The 20,016-nt window shown below is 36.4% G+C and overlaps 9 protein-coding genes across 10 annotated transcripts in view; 3 read left to right on the top strand and 6 right to left on the bottom strand.

Moving 5' to 3' along the window:
- The window catches only part of LOC134832671 (large ribosomal subunit protein uL2), a 76,132-nt gene that overhangs the window by 1,127 nt on the left and 54,989 nt on the right, over positions 1-20,016 (bottom strand). The window contains exon 1 of one of the 2 annotated variants that reach the window (XM_063846777.1): positions 140-194. The exons of the other annotated variant lie outside the window; for it this stretch is intronic. The gene's annotated coding sequence lies outside the window, so the exon portion shown is untranslated. Of the gene's footprint in view, positions 1-139; positions 195-20,016 lie in introns of those variants that run through there. 2 annotated transcript variants of the gene reach the window in all.
- On the top strand, positions 348-7,491 carry LOC134832744 (NEDD4 family-interacting protein 1). The gene is made up of 2 exons (XM_063846875.1): positions 348-550; positions 6,410-7,491. The coding sequence occupies exon 2, from the start codon at positions 6,468-6,470 to the stop codon at positions 7,137-7,139; it is 672 nt and encodes a 223-aa protein (XP_063702945.1). The 5' UTR covers positions 348-550; positions 6,410-6,467; the 3' UTR covers positions 7,140-7,491.
- LOC134832742 (muscle M-line assembly protein unc-89-like) lies at positions 536-4,846 on the bottom strand. The gene is made up of 4 exons (XM_063846872.1): positions 1,484-4,846; positions 1,312-1,361; positions 876-1,251; positions 536-812 (listed from the first exon to the last, which is right to left on the bottom strand). The coding sequence occupies exons 1-4, from the start codon at positions 4,344-4,346 to the stop codon at positions 790-792; spliced, it is 3,312 nt and encodes a 1,103-aa protein (XP_063702942.1). The 5' UTR covers positions 4,347-4,846; the 3' UTR covers positions 536-789.
- Positions 5,560-6,206, bottom strand: LOC134832123 (uncharacterized). The gene is made up of 2 exons (XM_063846022.1): positions 6,117-6,206; positions 5,560-6,062 (listed from the first exon to the last, which is right to left on the bottom strand). The coding sequence occupies exons 1-2, from the start codon at positions 6,196-6,198 to the stop codon at positions 5,677-5,679; spliced, it is 468 nt and encodes a 155-aa protein (XP_063702092.1). The 5' UTR covers positions 6,199-6,206; the 3' UTR covers positions 5,560-5,676.
- Positions 7,730-9,115, bottom strand: LOC134832743 (2-oxoisovalerate dehydrogenase subunit beta, mitochondrial). The gene is made up of 3 exons (XM_063846873.1): positions 8,904-9,115; positions 8,491-8,848; positions 7,730-8,435 (listed from the first exon to the last, which is right to left on the bottom strand). Exons 1-3 carry the CDS (start codon positions 9,019-9,021, stop codon positions 7,811-7,813), a joined length of 1,101 nt encoding a protein of 366 aa, XP_063702943.1. The 5' UTR covers positions 9,022-9,115; the 3' UTR covers positions 7,730-7,810.
- LOC134829968 (RNA-binding protein 8A) lies at positions 12,128-12,801 on the bottom strand. The gene has a single exon (XM_063843289.1). It carries the CDS (start codon positions 12,703-12,705, stop codon positions 12,214-12,216), a length of 492 nt encoding a protein of 163 aa, XP_063699359.1. The 5' UTR covers positions 12,706-12,801; the 3' UTR covers positions 12,128-12,213.
- On the top strand, positions 12,812-13,317 carry LOC134829969 (ubiquitin-related modifier 1 homolog). The gene is made up of 3 exons (XM_063843290.1): positions 12,812-12,978; positions 13,041-13,122; positions 13,178-13,317. The coding sequence occupies exons 1-3, from the start codon at positions 12,864-12,866 to the stop codon at positions 13,293-13,295; spliced, it is 315 nt and encodes a 104-aa protein (XP_063699360.1). The 5' UTR covers positions 12,812-12,863; the 3' UTR covers positions 13,296-13,317.
- Positions 13,309-14,375, bottom strand: LOC134829967 (copper homeostasis protein cutC homolog). Its single transcript, XM_063843288.1, has 3 exons — positions 14,193-14,375; positions 14,049-14,128; positions 13,309-13,995 (listed from the first exon to the last, which is right to left on the bottom strand). Exons 1-3 carry the CDS (start codon positions 14,254-14,256, stop codon positions 13,363-13,365), a joined length of 777 nt encoding a protein of 258 aa, XP_063699358.1. The 5' UTR covers positions 14,257-14,375; the 3' UTR covers positions 13,309-13,362.
- LOC134830760 (protein Daple) lies at positions 14,486-19,899 on the top strand. Its single transcript, XM_063844336.1, has 5 exons — positions 14,486-14,756; positions 15,068-15,637; positions 15,705-18,430; positions 18,494-18,557; positions 18,620-19,899. Exons 1-5 carry the CDS (start codon positions 14,682-14,684, stop codon positions 19,286-19,288), a joined length of 4,104 nt encoding a protein of 1,367 aa, XP_063700406.1. The 5' UTR covers positions 14,486-14,681; the 3' UTR covers positions 19,289-19,899.

Genomic DNA, 20,016 nt, shown 5'->3' on the forward strand with positions numbered 1-20,016 from the left:
TTTTTGCCAATTTAAATTAACATTTTTCACTTTTAAATCACAAACGAGTGTCTCAACGATACTTTGCAACATTTTTTCGTCAAGAAATCACGGGAAATTGATGAAAATTCACGGAAAAACGACAAACACAATTACCTACCAAAAAAGCTGGAAACGAAAAGGCCTGTCAAACGAGCTGTCAATTGAACGATCCATTGCGCAATTCAAATTTATCAACATTGTGCACTGGGACGAACAAAATTTTCAATTGTGCATTGGGAATGGTATCTGAGACGAATGAAATTAATAAATGACAGACCCAAGGCACAAACATCACAAATTTCCAATTGCGCAATGGGAATGGGTAAATTTTCATCAAAACAATCAAGGAAGCAAAATTATATCGTGCGAGAAAAATTGAAATTAGAGCAATTTAGAGCTTTGGAAAACCTTGAAAAAATATCGGAAAAATCTCCGAAGACGAGTGCGATTCGTGTCAACGTGTTTATCTGACAAATTATCAAGAAAAAAGGATCAAAATTCAAGAAATTTCATATGAGGAAGTTTTAGTGTGAGTAATTAAAAATATTTATTAAGAAAAAAATTATAAAATCAACACGGGAAGGAATTTCGTGCTTCGTTGGTCATCGTTCGATATTAGAACGTAAATTGAACGCACAGAAGGACATTTCCGTACTACTCGTTATCTGCTGTTTGCTTCTCTAATTGATTGTGCATACACACAGAGACGTACAAAGCTGACTAATTATTGTGATAATTTCTTTGTTTTTTCACGTTCACTCAGGTAATCTAGTCGTCTTCTTCGTCGGAAACTAAAAACGCATCAAAATTTTAATACAAATACGTGAGTGAGTTACAAAATTTTATTTGTTTACCAAATTCTTCGACGACTTCTTCTTCTTCGACGACAACTTCTTCTTCTGCTTCAACGGGAGCTTCAACAACAGGTTCGGGCGTTGGTTCTTTGGGTCTTGGATAAACTCTTGGCTTGGTTTCGTTCTCAATCTCGATTGTGTAGATTTTTTTGGGTTTCGCGAGCTCTTGATACCCTTCGAATACCATTTCGTGTGTGAGTTCTAATTCACCCGCAGAATTTTTCGCAATGAGAATATATTTGCCCGAATCAATCATGCGAGGACGATTCACAACAAGTGTACAAGTGCCATCATCTTTGTAATAATATTCGTATTTGTCGGCAAATTCGACAGTCAATCCATCACGAATCCATTTGATACGAGGTTTTGGAGAGCCCTGTAAAAAAATTAAAAATCCTTCTTGACACATGTTTGAATTCTCACGTCATGTACTTACCGTAATTTTGCATTCTATCACAATATCATTGAAAGCAGGTCGATAATAGTCTGTTGTTGTTGTTGTTTTGCATTAAAAATTAAAATAAAAGAAGATGACGTAGAAAAATGAATATAAAGCAAGTGAAAGTAAACAAACACACACACTCACGTGACATAACACAAACACTTACCTACGAAGCCCGTAACTAAAACGGGCGGTGCATCAACAGCTGTTGGAGCTTCGAGCTCATAGACCTTCACTGTGCTTCGAGTTTTTGCTTCGCCTTGCGGTGTTTTCGCTATGCACTCGTAAACTCCCGAATCATCTGGCGTGACTTTCAATAACTCGAGTGTGCAAAATCCCTCTTTCGTGAGATTTTCTCGTATGCGAATGTCTTTTTCAATTGGCTCGCCATCTTTGGTCCACGAAACTTTTAATTTAACCGCATCCGATGTGCAACAAGATAATTTAATGTTACTTCCTTTAACGACAGTGTGATTCCGTAACGTTGTGATAAATTCAAGCTTGTATTGTTGCTTCTTCTTTTCCGCTCGACTCATTTCCGGAGGCATTTCAAATGGGCGATAACGTTTCTGAGAGCTTGATTCTTGTTTTGTCGTTTCTTGAGCAGTTTCATCTCCGTAAATGAGTTCATTTCGTTTGACAGGAACAGTTTCCATTTTCTTCCATTTCTTCTTTGGATCGGCATGTTCAACGCGATTCGCATGAACAAAGTCATTCTTGTCCCAAAACTCGATTTCGTGTTTCAGTTGCTCGAATCCATAAGCGTTTTCGACTTGAACGACGTACGTGCCGCAATCTCGTCGAACCGGCGAATCAATACAAAGTTTGTAAATTCCATTTGGCTCGCGTGTCAGAAGATATTTCTCGTTATTGACAACTTCGCGACAATCCTTGTACCAAATCATGTTAGTTAAAGGTAATCCGCTGATTTGTACTTCCATGATAAGTTGATCGACAGTGACGTCATAATAATGCCTTTTACGTGTAAACATCGGAGGTTGTCCTTTTTCTTCGGGTTTTCGGATGACTTCGACACGTGCCTGTGTGGAAATCTCACAGAAACGATTTGAAATGTAACATTTGTACAATCCTTCGTCACTAACGCCAACTTTTTGGATTGTCAAGCCGCCAATTGTGTCTTTCGAGATGTTTTTAACGTTCCCCGAGAACTCCAAAGGCTCGTCATCTTTGAACCATCTGCATTCGGGACGATATCCATCGATAGAAAACACAAGACGAGCTTGTCCTCCTTCAAGCACACAAACGTTCTTCAAGTTACTCAAGAGTTTGATGGCGAATTTCGGATCTTCGGGAATTTCAGGTTTACGTTTTTCTTGCGTTTCCCCATCTTCGCCGGTTTCTTCTTTGATTTCTTCCTTCTTTTCTTGCACTTTTGCAACCATACTTGAAATTTGCTCCAATTGTGATTTTCTTCGTTCGGCAATATTTTCCTTAATTTTCTTCTGTTTCACATCAGCATATGTAATTCCATGTACATGAGCATATTCCGTCTTTGGTTTAACTTTAACATCGTGCGCAATGTCAACTTTTCCTCCGGGATTCGACGCCATAAACACATAACGTCCCGAATCTCCTCGCTGTGGATCGTGAATTGCTAATTTGTAGACGCCATTTGCCTCGCGAATCGGCAAAAACTTTCCCGGCGCGAAATATTCGGGATTATCTACTTCCAAGCAATCCTTGATCCATTGAACTTTGGGACGAGGATTTCCACGAACACGAATTTCGAGTACGAGATCATCCGTTACCGACGTGTAATATTCCTTTATTGCTCGTGTGATGGTCGGAGGCTCGCAATTTGGATCTTCGATTTGTAAAACTGTCAATTTTGCTTCAGACTCGATCGTGAACATTTTGTTTGAAACTTCACATTTATACGTGCCCGCATCTTTGGAAGAGACATTTTGAATAGTTATCGAACCAACATTCAATTTTGAGTCATTTTTTAAGGTTTTTGTGAAATTTATTGGTTCGTTGTTTTTGAACCATTTGAATGTTGGATCAGGTCCGCAAACAGAACACACGAATTTCACAGTTGTTCCTTCCATTTGGATGACATCTTTGAGAGTTGCTTCGAAAAATAAGTGATTTCGAGCTTCAAGTTTTTCTCGTTCGCGTCGTTGAGCTCTCGTGAGTTTCTCTGGTTCAGGTTCTTTTTCTCCTTCGTCTTCGGGCGTTTCATTTTGAGGCAAATTCGCGCCAAGAGCTTTCGCCTTTTTGTATTGCTCACGTTTTTCCAATAATCTCTCAAAGGCATAGTCTCGCTGTTGTTCCTCTTGACTATTTTTCCTTCGACGACGATGCGTTGGCATCGTAATTTTCTCTTCGCCCATCTTTTTGTGTGATTCACGTCCCAAGAATTCAATTCGATGCACTTGCGTTTCTTCGCCTGCATCATTTTTCACTTTTATCGTGTACAAGCCGCTATCTTCGTGATTCGGATGCGAAATAACCAACGAATGTAACGTATCATTCTCTTCGACAGTTTGCGAATACCTGCCGCCGTTCAAGTGCAAATGATTTCCGTCTTTGTAGAATTTAACGACAGGCTCGGCAACGGAATCAACGCGACACGCCAACACAAGTTCGTCAAATTGATAAACATAGTAGTCCGTGACATTCACGAAACGCGGTCGAACAAGCGGCATATCCGGATTCGGCAACACTTCAAGGTGACATTTTGTCTCGATGTCGCCGTGAGCATTTTGTACGATGCATTTGTATTCGCCCGCATCCTGAGGCGTTAAACGAGCAAGACGAACGGTTCCAATGACGCCTTTTGTCATGTTCAAGCAATTTGTGTTCCACGAAAGGGGACGAGCATCTTTGTACCATTTGAAAACGGGATCGAATCCTGTCACAGAACACGTTAATTTCACCGAAGTGCCTTGTTTGGCTTGCACGTCTTTCAGTTCGAGCGTGAAATAAAGTTTGCGATGTGTGTCACACACAGCGAGCGAATGATCCGCATTCGCAGTTGACGTTGAAAGCAATGATTGTTGAACCATCGCACTTATCTTCTTCTTATCTCGCGAGCAATCAAAACGAAACTAAAATTATTGCAGGCGTCTGTTGCTACTTTTATACGTTGCGGAAGCAGAAGGATTGTTGATTAAGATTTTCTCAAAGATTTGGCAACGAATCAAAATCAAATTATCCAACGATGAATCGAGCACCGGGTGCGTACAGCGAGAGTAATTTATTTTAAGGAACACTCTCTCCCAATCAGCGATAAGACAACAATAAATAACAAGTTCAGGGACAAGCATTTCATTCATCATCGACGTATTTACATTTGAATGACGAGAAAATGGGTCGATGAACACTTTTTTGAACATTTTTAGACAATCTCGTGTTATCACATTCCAATTACGAGCGATCATCGACTCTGTGGGCTAAGAATAAATCCGTTTCAGGGGCACGACAACGCCCTCGATTCGACAAATTCGTCATCGACGGAACAAAATTAGAACAGAAATCGAGGAATCCCAAAACAAAACGACAACACATTGTAAATCGTATAGACAGGTGAAAATTAGTTTTGTTTCAAAACCACTCCTTAATGAAAAAATTTATAAATTGAAAAGCTTTCGCTAAACAAACAACTATATCGCATTATGTTGTTCTTTGAATTTAAATTAATTTTTCAAATTTTTATGAATTTTTAAATTTTTTCATATTTTTATGAATTTCAAATGAACTCCAAATTTTTATGAATTTTCATTTTTTTATAAAATTTATGAACTTTTAATTTTTTTATTAATTTTTCAAATTTTTATGAAATTTTAAAATTTTCATCAAATTTTCAAATTTTTAAATTTTTATAAAATTTTCATTTTTTATATACATTTTTTTTTTATAAAATCTTTAATTATTCACGAATTTCGATTTTTTTTAATAAATTTTTTAAATGTTTTAATTATTCATGAAATTTTCAAATTTTTATGAACTTTTTATTTTTTTTATGAAATTCTCAAATATGAAATTCGAATTTTTATGAATTCTTTAAATTTTAGCTTTGAATTTTTTTAAATTTTCTAAATTTTTACATAACAGACAGAATGATAGACAAGAAAGTTATTACGAAACGCATAAAAAAAAGTTTCATGACAACAGTCATTTCGCGTCGCGTCGTTGTTGCATCAGTATCAAAAAGCACAACACACATTGAAACAACTTTTATTGATTTTGATAGTCAAGTCACTCGATTCAATTGTGGTTTATTGTCTCTGCTGCTCATTTAAATAAAAATAGTGCCATAGTAAACGTCACGTGTCGCCTAATCTAATTTTGAATATCGATAAATAATTACATATTTAGAACGCGCGTTCGATATTATTATCTCGTTTTCTTCGGAGGACCTGTAGCTAATGGTTTTTTGTTTGAAACAGCTGCGGGACGTTTAACGGGTAAGTTGAATGTTGCGGGAGCCGAAGCAACAGCATTCAACTTTTGCAAAACCTTTTTCGGCGGAGCTTTTTTGCCCAAAGGATTCTTTCGTTGAACAACCATGGGCAATAACGAGCCTCGACGTCCTGTTTTACGAACTCCGGCACGTTTGAATTTCTTCATTGGCGGATACTCCTCTTGATCGGGAATCTCTTCTTCTTGTTCTTGTTGCTGCAATCCGGGAAGTGTGTCAGTGAGATATCGATCGACGGAGAAAATTGCACGTTTGAGGCGTTTCATGCCAGATACGAAAGCTGTTTTTATGATATTTTCCTCTGAAAATTGTGAAAATTGATTTTTGTACGAAGAAGATCAATTTATTGAGTTACCTTGAATTTTACGAGCATCAGCATTGCTTAGCCAGCAAATAAACACAATAATCAGGCAAATAATGTACGAAATGTAACGCATTGTTAACACTAACGGCTCTCACGATAAACTGATCAGAACAGATTTGATTGATTGGGTTGTAAAAATATTTTGCATGAGTTCTAAATTTGGATTATAAACAATCGTGAACTGCTTGGGTGAAAGGTGATGAATCAGATCGATGGCGAATGTTCAAGCAACTAAACATCTTGAACTGATATTAATTTTTGTCTTTTCTTTTGTTTCTTTTCAGGATTCAAAGTCAACGTTTCTCGATAAAAATTAAAATTTGATACCAAAAATCATTCAACATGCCACAAGAAGGTCAAGATTTGCCTCCTCCAAAAGCGGATTTCTCCGCGCCTCCTCCTTACGAAGCGAATTACGGCGCCTCGTACGACGAAGCAATTCACACAGCTGCAGGTGCAGGCAAATTACCGACTTACGAGGAAGTTCAAATGGAGAAAATTTTGAATGACGAATTGCCGTCGCAACCTTCGCTCATGCATCATCCTCCGCCGCCCGGCATAAATGACATTCCCGGAATCCCTCGTACGGCGCCTCAAAGTTACAATGGAACAGGACCAACGCCGGGAGCTTTGACGTTTATCGCAATCGATGCCGACGGCGAGAATTTGACGGGTGACAATAGTCTCCTTGGCACAGATATCATGTTTGTGACGGCATTTCTCATCGCGTTTCTCTTCAATTGGATCGGTTTCTTGATGTTGACATGCTTTTGTCACACAGTTGCTGCGCGTTATGGCGCCCTTTCCGGATTCGGACTCTCACTTGCCAAATGGACCTTGATCGTTAAGAACTCGACAGATTTTGCATCGCACGACAATTCATGGCTTTGGTGGCTCATCATGCTCTTTGGATTTTTGATCTGCATTCGTGCTCTTGTACAGTACATTTCCATCAAACGAACATGGCGATTGTTGTCGGCTTCGGCACAAGAACGACTGCTTTTCTTCTATTAGGACGATTTTTTAATTTTTTTTTTTGGAAAAGAAAACCAAACAATACATTCGTATTAAAAGTAACAAGAAAAATAGACAGAAAATAGTGAAGAAGACCACATTTTATAAAGATAACCAGAATTATTATTATGAATTTTTAGAACAGTCAAAACTTTTCACAGTATTTTCATACGTAAATACTTTCCTAATTAGTACTTACCTAAAAAAAATTGAATTTACATGCCATGTTTGTACTCAAATTAGCAAAAAATGCTCTCGCAGTACCTTTTAAGAAATTTTTGAATTGTGTGTTAATTGGAGTCAGGCACAATAATTTGTCAGGCACACGTATTTAAATACAAAAAAAGAAAAATAAACGAAAATTTGTAAAAAAAAAAATATTTTTATCCTGTTAAAAACAGCAAAAGAAAAAAAACCAACGAACACTGATTTAATGACAAATTTTTCCCTGTGTTAAATATGCAGTTCGTTTAAAATTAATGTAAAGCTTATGATGTTATTGTGAACAAAAAAATATATCTTGTAGAGTAATGTCATTAGAATTTAGGAAAAAAAAAACAAAAAAAAAATGGAAATTAAAAAACATGTAATAAAAATATAAAATTTCTTTTATTTTTAACAGTATAAATGCAAGTCTGGAAGACATAGAAATAGCAACAACCCCGATCATCTTAATAATTAACTAATTTATTCACAGCCGAAAGGCATCGATATTTGTCAGGAAGGTAAAATGGTTCGAAAACATGAGGGAAAGGCGTATCGAATCCCGTTACTCTCTGAACGGGAGCTTCCAAATGCAAAAAGCATTCTTCTTGGATTGTAGCTGAAAGTTCTGCGCCAAATCCGCATGTTTTGGGAGCTTCATGAGCAATCAATACACGCCCCGTTTTCTTGACGGAATTGCAAACAGTTTCCTTGTCCCATGGGAGAATCGAGACAAGATCGATTACCTCACAATTGATATCATGTTCTTTCTTTGCCATATCAGCAACTTCTTGTAAAACGTGAACTTGCGTTCCCCATCCAATCATCGTGATGTCGTTGCCATAGCGTAAGACATCAGCTTTTTCCAATGGGTATTCAAAGTAATCCACGGGAACTTCATCGACAGCAGCACGATATAAGGTTTTTGGTTCTAACACGATGCACGGATCTTTGGATTGAATGCACGAAAGTAACAAGCCTTTAGCTTGAATTGGTCCTCGAGGCACAACGACACGTAATCCAGGCGTATGAGCGAAATACCCTTCAGGACTTTGAGAATGGTAAAGAGCGCCATGACCAACAGCTCCGCAACTACAAAAAAAAAACATTTCATTAGAAATATCTTTAAAATATTTTAAATACTTACGGCGCTCGAATAGTTAATGATCCAGCATCGAATAGATTTCCGCTGCGATAACGACATTTAGCAGCTTCATTCACGATCTGATCGAATGCAGGAAAGATGTAATCAGCGAATTGTATCTCAGCAATCGCTGTTGCTCCCGTATTTGCAACTCCAATTCCGAATCCGACAATTCCTTGTTCGCACAACGGCGTATTGAAAACCCTATCTTTGCCGTGTTTTTGTTGCAAATTCATCGAACAACGAAAAACTCCTCCAAAACCGACGTCTTCCCCGAAGAACAGTGCACTTTTGTCTTTTTCCATTGCTTGATCGAGTGCTTTGTTGATAGCTTGAAACATATTGAGCTTCTCCCGAGGACCTAAAAGAATTGACATTAACACATGGATTTGACAAAAACAAATTTTTGAACTGACCTTGGAATTTATTTGTTCCGACGGAATCTGGATTGTACGTAAAGTGTGAAGACATGCGTGTCACGGTGAGATTGCAAGCATTTTTAAGCTTGTTGCTGATGGAAATTCTACTCAACATTGTTTTGAGTCAGATATTTTAAAATAAAATTTGGAAAACAGCTAAAAAAGTAATTACGAACTACGTTTCCAGGCGAGTTTTGTTGACGTTTCTCTTAGGCCATTAAAATTTGTTATTTAATTTTTTGTCTTGTCAAAATTTTGATGAGGGGGGTCAAAAATAAATTAAATTTTTATTTAAATATTTAAATCAAATATTATTGAAAAATACTTTGGATGTCTTTTGGATGGTTCGTAAAAACGTAAAAAAATGGTACGTAAAAAATACGTAATTTTTATTTTGCAAGCATATTTGATCATTTTTAAGCTTGATATTCATCAAATATTATTGAAAACTACTTTGGATGTCTTTTTGATGGTTCATAAGATGAAAATTAAAAATACGTAAAAATTAATTTTGATTTTGCAAGCATATTTGATCATTTTTAAGCTTGATATTCATCAAATATTATTGAAAGCTACTTTGGATGTCTTTTGGATGGTTCGTAAGCTGAGAATTTGAAAAATAAAAAATACGTAATTTTGATTTTGCAAGCATATTTGATCATTTTTAAGCTTGATATTCATCAAATATTATTGAAAGCTACTTTGGATGTCTTTTGGATGGTTCATAAGCTGAAAATTTGAAAAATAAAAAATACGTAAAAAATACGTAATTTTGATTTTGCAAGCATATTTGATCATTTTTAAGCTTGATATTCATCAAATATTATTGAAAACTACTTTGGATGTCTTTTGGATGGTTCATAAGCTGAAAATTTGAAAAATAAAAAATACGTAATTTTGATTTTGCAAGCATATTTGATCATTTTTAAGCTTGATATTCATCAAATATTATTGAAAACTACTTTGGATGTCTTTTGGATGGTTCATAAGCTTTGAAAAATAAAATATACGTAAAAAATACGTAATTTTGATTTTGCAAGTACACTTGATTATGTTTAAACTTTAATTCATCAAAAATTACAGAAATTTTGTTTGTATACCTATTTGATGGTTTTAAGCTTAAAATTCATTAAAATTTACAAAAATTTTGTTTAAAAATAACACAAAAAAATGATTTTTATTGTTTTTTAACCGCCCCTCATTCTTCTTCCAGGCTTGGGACTGGCATAGGTTTGACCCATGGCGAATTTAGCGGCGGATCAATGGATCCTTGTCAAGATTACAGCGATGGTTGGGTGATGGCGACTATTCGTTACGATGCAGAGAAGTGATGTGATCCTGCCATTTCCTCACGTGATCTGCCATGTTGTATCCGTATTTGTTGGATACAACTTGATGCACGAGTTTGAAAAGCTCGGTGCCCTTCAATTTGACAGCGCCATCCCTTTCCGATGCCCATCTGATCTTCGCACTGAACGGCTGCTCAAACAAAAAGTTGTGCAACGAGCTGATGACGTGTGGTTCATGTACGCCATCAAGCATATTCTGCAATTGCGTCGATACCAGCTGTTGAACATCTTGACGCGGTAAATCCCGATTCAAGTCGTTGAAGCGCTGAAGAGAGCCGAGAGGGAAGGAGAAGTCGGCAGCGTTGGCAGGAACAGGTTGAACCACAGAAACAGGTTCAGGAATCGCAGGCGGATTTTCGGAAGTCACAGGCGGATGTTGAACAGACTCCTTCAATGATGCCATTTCCTGCTTCATTTCTGCCATTTCCTGCTTCATTTCTGCCATCTCCTGTCTTGTAGCGGCCAATTCCAGCGACATCTTCTGAAGGCACGCGAACAAAAACTGCGTATCAGCAGACATTCCTTGCGGTAAAGCTGAAACGAAAAAAAAAACACAGTGAGCAACGTTTGAATTCAGTATAAACGGTTTTAAGACAAATTTTATTTCAAATTTTATTTCAATTTCAGCTAAAAGCTAAATTTTAGCTTCTAAATTAAAATCAAATTTCTCAATTAAATTATACAAAAGGATAAGTAAATTTTGCTTCAATAAAAAATTTTCTATTGAAATGTAGATAAAAAAAATTTTAGAAGATTTTTTTTTTTTTGATTTGTTTGATTTAAATTTTTTGAACGAATTTTTATTTTTATGCGCTCACATCATTTCAAATTTTTTAAAAATTTCCATATATTTACATTTTCACGATATCAATAATTCACTAAAATTACTTTTTGCACTTTGAGACTTATATTTATTAATTCGAATTATTTGTACTGAATGCAACGTCTGTTTAACACAGATTTACAACTTTCATGTACGAAAAGTTGATGCATTGTGAACAAATTTTTCTATTTTCTATTATTTTTACTCTTAAACTACACTTACGAAGAAGAATTCCATATCCTGCGGGTGCGGAAGCACCGCTTGAGGAGGATGATGCTGATCCAGAAGGGTTTTGATGGCTCATGTTTGGCGAAAGTTGAAAAAAAGTGCTCGATGATTATTCAATAAGAAAAATATCTCACAAAAGGAACGTTTTCCGTTACTTTTCTTATCTCGTAAACTATTGTCATCTTGTGAAGCTGGATAGTGTCAGTTGTCTGTGTATCGTTAAGGTGTACAGATATAAAATATTTATTGTTTTTATTATTTATTTATAAATATTATATATTTACAAAAATTTCTAATACAATCCAACTTTTAAAACTGTCAAAAAAGATTATTCTTCCCATTTTGACTTTTTTTTGGTGAAAATTTCTGTTCCATCGTTCTGAACTGCGATATAATAGCCTTGTGATTCGTATTTATGCTTCATCCAAGCAATATATCCGAGAGTTCCCGCAAATCCAATCACTCCAATAGTCATGATAACAATGTTCTACAAACACAAAATCGAATTTTTTAAGAGAAAAATCAAATTTTGGGATTGAAAAACTTACGGGCCTTGCATAAAGTTCAAAATTAATTGCTCTGAAAGCCATTGTCGATCGCATACTTCGTATTCCATCGCCCGGCATTTGTGTTCTTGTCTCAACTTTCGGATTTTCTGTCACAGGAGGCTTTTTTTCTTCCATTTTTGAGACTTTTTATGGGAGATTTCTCAAAAATTGAACTCAAAATGTGAATTTGACAGCTCAATGTTTTGATTTTTTGTACGAACGTACAACCGTGCTGTCGTACAAAAGGGAAAAAATGTTTAAAAAAAATGCGAATTTGTTAGTGAAATGATGATTTTATTGAGTTATGACTTGAAAAAAGGTATGAATGTTTGTTCTTAATCTCTTAAAAACTATCGAAATTATTTTCTACGACGATCTCCGGACTTCTTGCTCGTCTTTTTAGGTCCTTTCACGAAACACCAATCAACGGAGATTTGTTGTCCCAAAATTTCTGACTCGTGCAGAGCTTCTTTAGCTGCGAGCGCTTCCTTATATGTTTCGTACTCGACTAATGCATATCCTTTCAAGAAACCCGTACGACGATCCAAATTCAAATGAATGTTTTTGATGTCTCCGAATTCGCAAAATTTTTCTTGGATGTCGTCTTCTTGTGCTTCTTCGTGAATGGCTGTAACGAATAAGATCCATCCTTCGACAGAACGTTGAGGTCCGGGCTCCAACTCATTTTCGTCGTCTTGTTGAACACTTTCATAGTCGTCGATGTGTTCACGTTGAACAGCATCTCCTCCAAAGCCGCGTCCCTTACGTTTGCGTGCCTTTTCCTTCAATCGTTGAATTTCGTCATCTTCTTCGAACTCGACGGCATTATCTATATCCAAAACATCAGCCATTATATTATTATTTGACGAAATTTACGAGGAATTAAAGTTTTTTTTTCAAAATTTGCAAGGAAAGCGAGACGAAAGTTTGTTTATCGGTTGTTTGACAGCTCTCGTGTGCAGCTGTCATCCGCTAGAGGGATGAAAAGTTCGAAAGAAAATCCCGAAAAATGTCTGAAAATGCGTTAAACGTGACTTTAGAGTTCTCCGGAGGAGCTGAATTACTTTTTGGAAACAAGAAGAAGCATCAAGTGACTCTGGAAAGCGAAAATCAAGACACAGAATGTGATAAATTGGCATAATTCATCAAAAATTTCTCAATAATTGACAATGTTTTTGCATTTTAGGGAACATTAAACGACTTCTCGCATGGATGAAAGACAATTTACTCACAGAACGACCTGAATTATTCTTGCAAGATGACACAGTGTAAGAAAATAATCATTTTGCAATAGTTAAGAGTTCATTCAAATATATTTTATAGGAGACCTGGATTACTTGTGTTGGTTAACGACACAGATTGGGAGTTGTTGGGAGAATTAGAGTACAAAATTGCTCCTAATGATACGATCGTGTTCATTTCAACACTTCACGGAGGATAAAAGTCATATGGAATAATCTCACAAAATGTATATTTTTATAAATTAAAATGGAAAAAATTCAAACTTTTCAGTCTTCTTGGATTGTTGGTTCAGCAGAAGACTCCAAACGCTTCGCAATTTCAACTAATTCTTTGACAGATTCTTCGGAACAGACGAAAATCTTTTCAACAGCATCTTTATCGCTGTTGCCCAAATCGATACTTTGTTTCACTTTGAGTTCTTTTTCAACTCTGGCTGAGGCATGAAACTCTTTTGCTCCCGTTTCCTTCAAAATCATCTCCAAATTTTTCGCATTTACGCCCGATCCCGGCATAACAATCAAATCTGACGTCAAATTCATGAGTTGTTTGATTTGCGAGATTCCGTTCTCAGCTTTTGCGGCACATCCGCTCGTTAGAATGCGAGAAAATCCAAGTTCAGCTATTAGCAGTGCGTTGATCTGCAAATCCTTTGGCGGTAACATGTCGAAACAACGATGGAATGTTACGGGAAGATCGTCAACAGCATTCATTAGCGTTGTATTGGCAATCGCGTCAATTCTTCCGTTATCATCTAATGCCCCAAAGACAAAGCCATCAGCTCCGAGTTCGCGAAACAGTTCAATGTCTTCAACCATCGAATCTAACTCGAGTTTCGTGTAATGAAAATCATTTCCTGCGCGAGGACGAATCATCACGAAAATGGGAACGGGACGAGGAAGCTAAAAAATGAAAAATTCAATTAATTTTCGAAAAAATATTCTTCATAACTTACACTTTTCTTTAAAACTTTAAAAACTCCCGGACTTGGAGTTAATCCTCCTTCACTCAGAGCGCTACAAAGCTCCAAACGACCTGAAATAACAAGAAAATGCTATAAAACATCTTTTTTTTGAATAATGGAAATTGTAAAACTTACCGGCTCCTCCATTTACGGCATTAATTGCTGATTCAATGGAATCCACACAAACTTCCAACAACATGATTGACTTCAGAATTCGTTACGTGATAAAATTTCCAACTTTTATTGCACTTTTAATTGATTATTTCGGGATTTTCCGATTTTTCGATCAATTATTGGAAGGTAAACATTCCATTGAATTCTGACGTTTTCCGAAAAATTCACATTGAGCAGTGACAATCTCGTGAAAAATGCTCGTTAGGTAGCATCTCTTCCAATTTTCCAACAAAATTTGGAACTTCCAACACAATTTGATCCAACGTTTATTTTTCTGCATTTTCACGAGTTTTCTTCATTTTTTAAGTCTTCATTTGAGCACAACTTTGTAATTTAAGGCATCGACATTGAAGGAAAGATGAAAGTCGCAAGAAATTAAATTAGTTCGACGCAAAATCGACATTCGAAAATTTTGGTGAATGAATTGCAGTGAAAAACTAACAAACTCAAATGGCAGAGAAAAATACGAAAAAGGATGTTGAGGAGGAAATTTCGACCTTTATGAGCGGCGCACTAATCTTATGGGTGAGTTTTGAGGATAAATTTCAATTGCGCTCGACTTTTAATTAAAGCATTGCGAAACAATCACTCGTGTGTGCGTACTGTTGTTGTTGTTGTTGTAAAGCCCCATACAATAAACGAGTTTAATGTTTCTTTCTTTGTATTTCGATCTGTGTTTCCATCTGTAAAGTCGCGACACATAATGCGGATTATTTGCATATTTTTTTGAATTAATTAGTTTAAAACAAACGTAAATTAAAGCGATTAAAAGTGCTAAATTTAGTCGACGCGTGTTTCTGTTGATACATTTTAATAAGTTTCTTCTAATTTTTCAGCTCGAATCATGTTTGCCTCGCCCGGAAATCTTAACCGGATATCAGTCGTTATTCGATGGCGTAATTATCAACAGTGTTTGTTTACAAATCGATCCAGAACCGCAAAATCATCTCGTTAAAACTATTGGGCTTGAAGGAGCAGCTTTGATTCAAGCACGATGTCGCAACTTTTGTGCCATCGTGAAAAATTTAAAAGCTCTGTACGAAGAAGAGCTTGGGCAAACGGTTCTAATGTTGCCTGATTGTGCGATTTTAGGTCGAGAACCTGAAACGAAAATAGGCGTCGAACAAATGAAGTTACTTTTGACCTTATTACTCGGCGCTGCTGTTCAATGCCCGAACAAGGAGATTTTCATCGCGCGCATCAAAGAACTTGAAGTTGAAGTACAAGTTGCGATTGTAGAATTGATCAAATGTGTAACAGACGATCAAAAATTGGTTTTATCGCAAGAAAATGTCGAAAATCTAAATCCTGATATAATGTGTCAACATATTGTCAGACTTGCAAAGGAACGAGATCAATATCATTCGAATTGGATTTCAAGTTTGAATTTGGAAGGAGATGATCAGGTAAGAATTTTTTAAAGATTTTTTGTTCAAAAATTGATGATTTTAACATTTTTTTCGTTTTTAATAGACAAATTCTCGTAATAAACCTGCTCAATTGACTGCTGTTTCATCGAATTCTTCAACGACTTCTCAATCCAACAGTGAAAATAATCATTTAGCAGTCGAATTGGCTGATATGAAGTCTAAATTGCGTAAAGTTCGACAAGAATTGGAGGAAAAATCGGAAGCTCTGATGGAAGTAAAAGAAGATCTCGAACACAAATCTGCGCAATATGAAAAATTACGATTGGAAAGTCAAGAATGGTATGCTGAAGCACGCAAATCTGCGGCATATCGTGACGAAGCAGATGTTTTACGTGAAAAATCTGATCGTGTTGATCGTTTGGAGCTCGATTTACAACGGATGCGTGAGAAATTAGCGGATGCCGAGTTCTACAAGTCTCGTGTCGAAGAATTGCGCGAAGATAACAGAATGTTACTCGAAACAAAGGAGATGTTGGAAGAGCAATTACAGAAATCCCGCAAACGAAGTGAGCACGTGATGAGTCTCGAGTCGGAAATTATCAAGTACAAACAAAAATTGAACGATTTAACGTTGGAACGCGATGTTGACAAGTCAAAATTGCAAGATTTGTTGGAGGAAAATGCTCAGTTACAACTTACGGCGAAAAATTTGGTTTCCGGAAATGATTTGAGTTTGTCAGCAATGTCTTTGGATAGCGAAGACGGTCCAACGTCAGGAGATAATAGTCTCTCCGAGCAGCTAAGTAGCAATGCGCAATCGAGAGTTCTCAAATTAGAGTTGGAAAATCGTCGACTTCTCGCGCAATTGGAATCCTACAAAGAAACTTCGTTCCAAGAGTCGTCAAATAAGATTTTGGATCTCGAAAAAGATAAGAAACGATTGTCGTTGAAACTTGAACAAGTTCAAGATAATTGCAATCGTCTCGTTCAACAGAACTCCGAATTGGAAAATGTCTTCAAAAACGCCCTCGAGGAGAACAAAAAGCTTCAAGATGCTTTAGACACTAAACAACAAAATGTCGACAAGTACATCCAAGATCGTGAATTGGATCGGAGCAAAATCGGGGATTTGGAACAACAAATCGAGACAATTACGAAGGAAAAACAACGAATTCAGAACTTGAGTGAAAGTATCCAACGACGCGCAGATGATTTATCGCGATCGTTAGACATTAAAACGAAAGAAGTTGAAGAAACAAAGTCACGAGTCAAAGAATTCGAAGTCGTAAAGGCAAATTTGTATGAGACAGAGGCTAAATTGAGTACAGCAGAACGAGAAGTAGCAACATTAGCGAAAGAAGTGACCAAATTCAAAGAAAGTTTGGAACAGAAAGAGAAAGAATTGGATGAAAATGTGTTGAAAATTGAGACACAAACGAAAGAAATGCAAACTTTGATAAAAAGTTTGGAAGAAACAAAGGAATTGGAAGTAAAAATTCAAAATTTAGAGAAATTCAACCAAGAATTGGAATCACAACACAAAGTACATGAGGAAACCATCTCAACTTTGCAAAAAGATTTAGTTGCTGAAACACTTGCCAAGCAAAAATTACAAAAAGGACTCGATAAGCTTGGTTTGGAGGAACAAGATATGGATAAACAAGAGCTGAGTGTTGAAACTTTTGTCGAAAAATTGGTAAAGAATCCCGAGACATTCAAAACTGTTCGCGAAGTCATGTTGGAAGTTGGAAAAACGCAAAATTCTCCCTCATCAACGTCTTCTACGATGTGCGTCTTATGTCACAAGCAAGAAATCTTCACTGTCGAGAAGGATATCGAGTTTACAGCTGATCATGTGCCCTCCAACATCCCAACTGTCAAAGGCAAGAACAAGGTTATCTTGAATTTGGAGATGAATGAAGCTTATCCGCAACTCAAGGCAGAAAATGATCATCTTCAAACAACGAATGATACACTCGAAGCAGAAAACGCTCGTCAAAAAGTCGAAGTTGCTACACTTCAGAGTCAAATAACGTCATTGAGTACTCAACAAGTTGCCTTACAACTCGCAAATTCGCAACTTGCCGCCGAAAAAGACTCGCTCGTGAAACAATTGGATCTCGTAAAGACAAACAACACGCAACTTCATCAAGATCATGTCAGTATGATGTGTTTGCACGAACAACTCGGCTCAGAATATGATGCCTTGAATAAGGAAAAGGAAGTTCTCAAAGTAGAAAATCGTGATTTGAAGACCAAACAACGAGAATTGAAAGAAACTAACGTAGCTTTGGAGAAATTGACACAAGAACTTCGAGCTGAACTTGAAACGATGCGTCAAGGCAACATGAATCTCGGAAATTTGCGCGCCGAGCATTCGCGTTTGAAAGATGACTTTAGAAATTTGTTCTCCAATAGTGAGAGACTCAAGCAAGAGTACAAAAATATCCATGAGCAATACAGAAACTTGCGGAATGAAAATGGAAAATTGAAGTTACAGAACACAGAATTGACGGGCGAGATGAGTGCCAATAACGAACGTGTTCGTGAACTTGAATGTGAGTTAACGAAAGCGAACAATCAGTGTGAAATGTTGTTCCAATTGAATTCGAGTCTCGATATTGATCGAAAAACGTTGATGGATCACGTTTCGCAACTTCTTGCTCAATACCATGAACTTCTTTCGCACTCGTTGGAAGACAAACAACATTATCACGACGAGGAGAAGAACTTTAATGACAAAGTCAATCATCTTTACCGACAAAAAGAGAAGTTGGAAGAGAAAATTATGGAACATTATCGAAAATTAGAGAATTGTTCACCGAAAAAGTGAGTATATAATTTTTTTTTCTTTCAAAAAACTTTTTTTTTAACGAAAGTTTCTCTTTACAGAAAAACTTTTGGTTCAAGCCTTGTGAATAAAGTTCGTAAAGCAATAAATCGTGTTCCTAACAGAGTGAGTATTCATCCGAAAAGTAATTTAAAAGCAATTTTTCAATAAATTTCTTTTATTTTTAGCAAAATCCTCGTTCCTGGATTGAAGATCCGCGCATCAGTCAATCTCAATTCAACTTAGGTTCTGAATCTGGCGGAAATGAATCCGACAACAGCAATGAAGAACCTACAAATTCAACCGCAAACTTTGATCCGCCTCCGCCGCTTCCTCCTCCATTGAGTCGCAACTCTCAATTACGCCAATCATTGCAACGTAAACCTTTGGATCCTGTCAATCCATTGTTACGCGGCGGCGTTCGCAGCAGTTTACAATCTTCAACGCCGCGTGACGTCGCGCAATCGCATCGCAACAGCTTTCCAAACATCGAGCCGCCAGATTTGTCGGTAAATGCTCTCGGACAACCAGGTACCCGAAGAACTGTTTATCTGATTGGCGAAACGCAAAATGGCGAAGGTTCACGTACGAGTTCTCCAAAGCCTGCAGCAGCTTCGACGCCAATTACGACAAATGATGCAAATGCGACAACAACAGGCGATACGCCAAATACGTTTCTCATGTTTAACAAAATCTCGAATGTAACGTTGCAAGAACCCGCAAGTGCTTCTGGTATCAATGGAAATAACGAGGAAAAGGCAAATAGTGATACAAGTAGCAAAAATGGCGGAAAGAACAAGAAAAATGAAGCCAAAAATCGCGAGAGCGCAATTTGGTATGAATATGGTTGTGTCTAAAAAGAAGAAGTTTTCTCTCTAAACACTCGGAAGTAACGTGAAAAGTATTAATATTAGCATTTAAACACATATTTTAAGCTTTTTTTGTATATTTGCTGTGGCCTTTTAACCCAAAACATAACTTTTCATCAGTAGCTGTATTACTGAACAACTTAAAGTTAAGAGTACTAAACATTTTTTTAAATATTTTCACACCCCGTATGAACAACGAATTTTAATTTAATTTAATTTTATATTTATTTTTAAAACCACTTAATCCATTTTAAGTCATTTTAACGAATTTATGTTAGAATTTCACCTTTTGTGTTAAAAAAATTATTTTATAAGTTTCATTGCCTATCGATTGATATTTCTGTATTTCCTAAAAAAACATGAAACCATGAAAAATCTGAAATTGTGATAGAATTTTCAAAGCCTAAAAATATGAAGCCTTTTTGATGAATTGGAGATCTTTTGCAATAATTGGAGATCCAGAATTTTTTACCGATCAAATTTCAAATATATAGAATTAAAAATAAAAATAAAGGCCTTAAAGAATAATTGGAATTAAAAATTTAGAATCTCATGTATCGAATAGGATATTTGTAACATTTTTTACTTAACAACAAAAAACGCAGCTTAATTTTTAATAAAATTGTATTAAAAATGAAAAACTTTCGTCTTTTATTTAAAATTTTGATAAAGCTCAAAAATTAAAAATCCAAAAATAAAAAAAAAAGTTGAAAATA

Source organism: Culicoides brevitarsis, chromosome 2, assembly GCF_036172545.1.
Source record: "Culicoides brevitarsis isolate CSIRO-B50_1 chromosome 2, AGI_CSIRO_Cbre_v1, whole genome shotgun sequence".
NCBI lineage: Eukaryota > Metazoa > Arthropoda > Insecta > Diptera > Ceratopogonidae > Culicoides > Culicoides brevitarsis.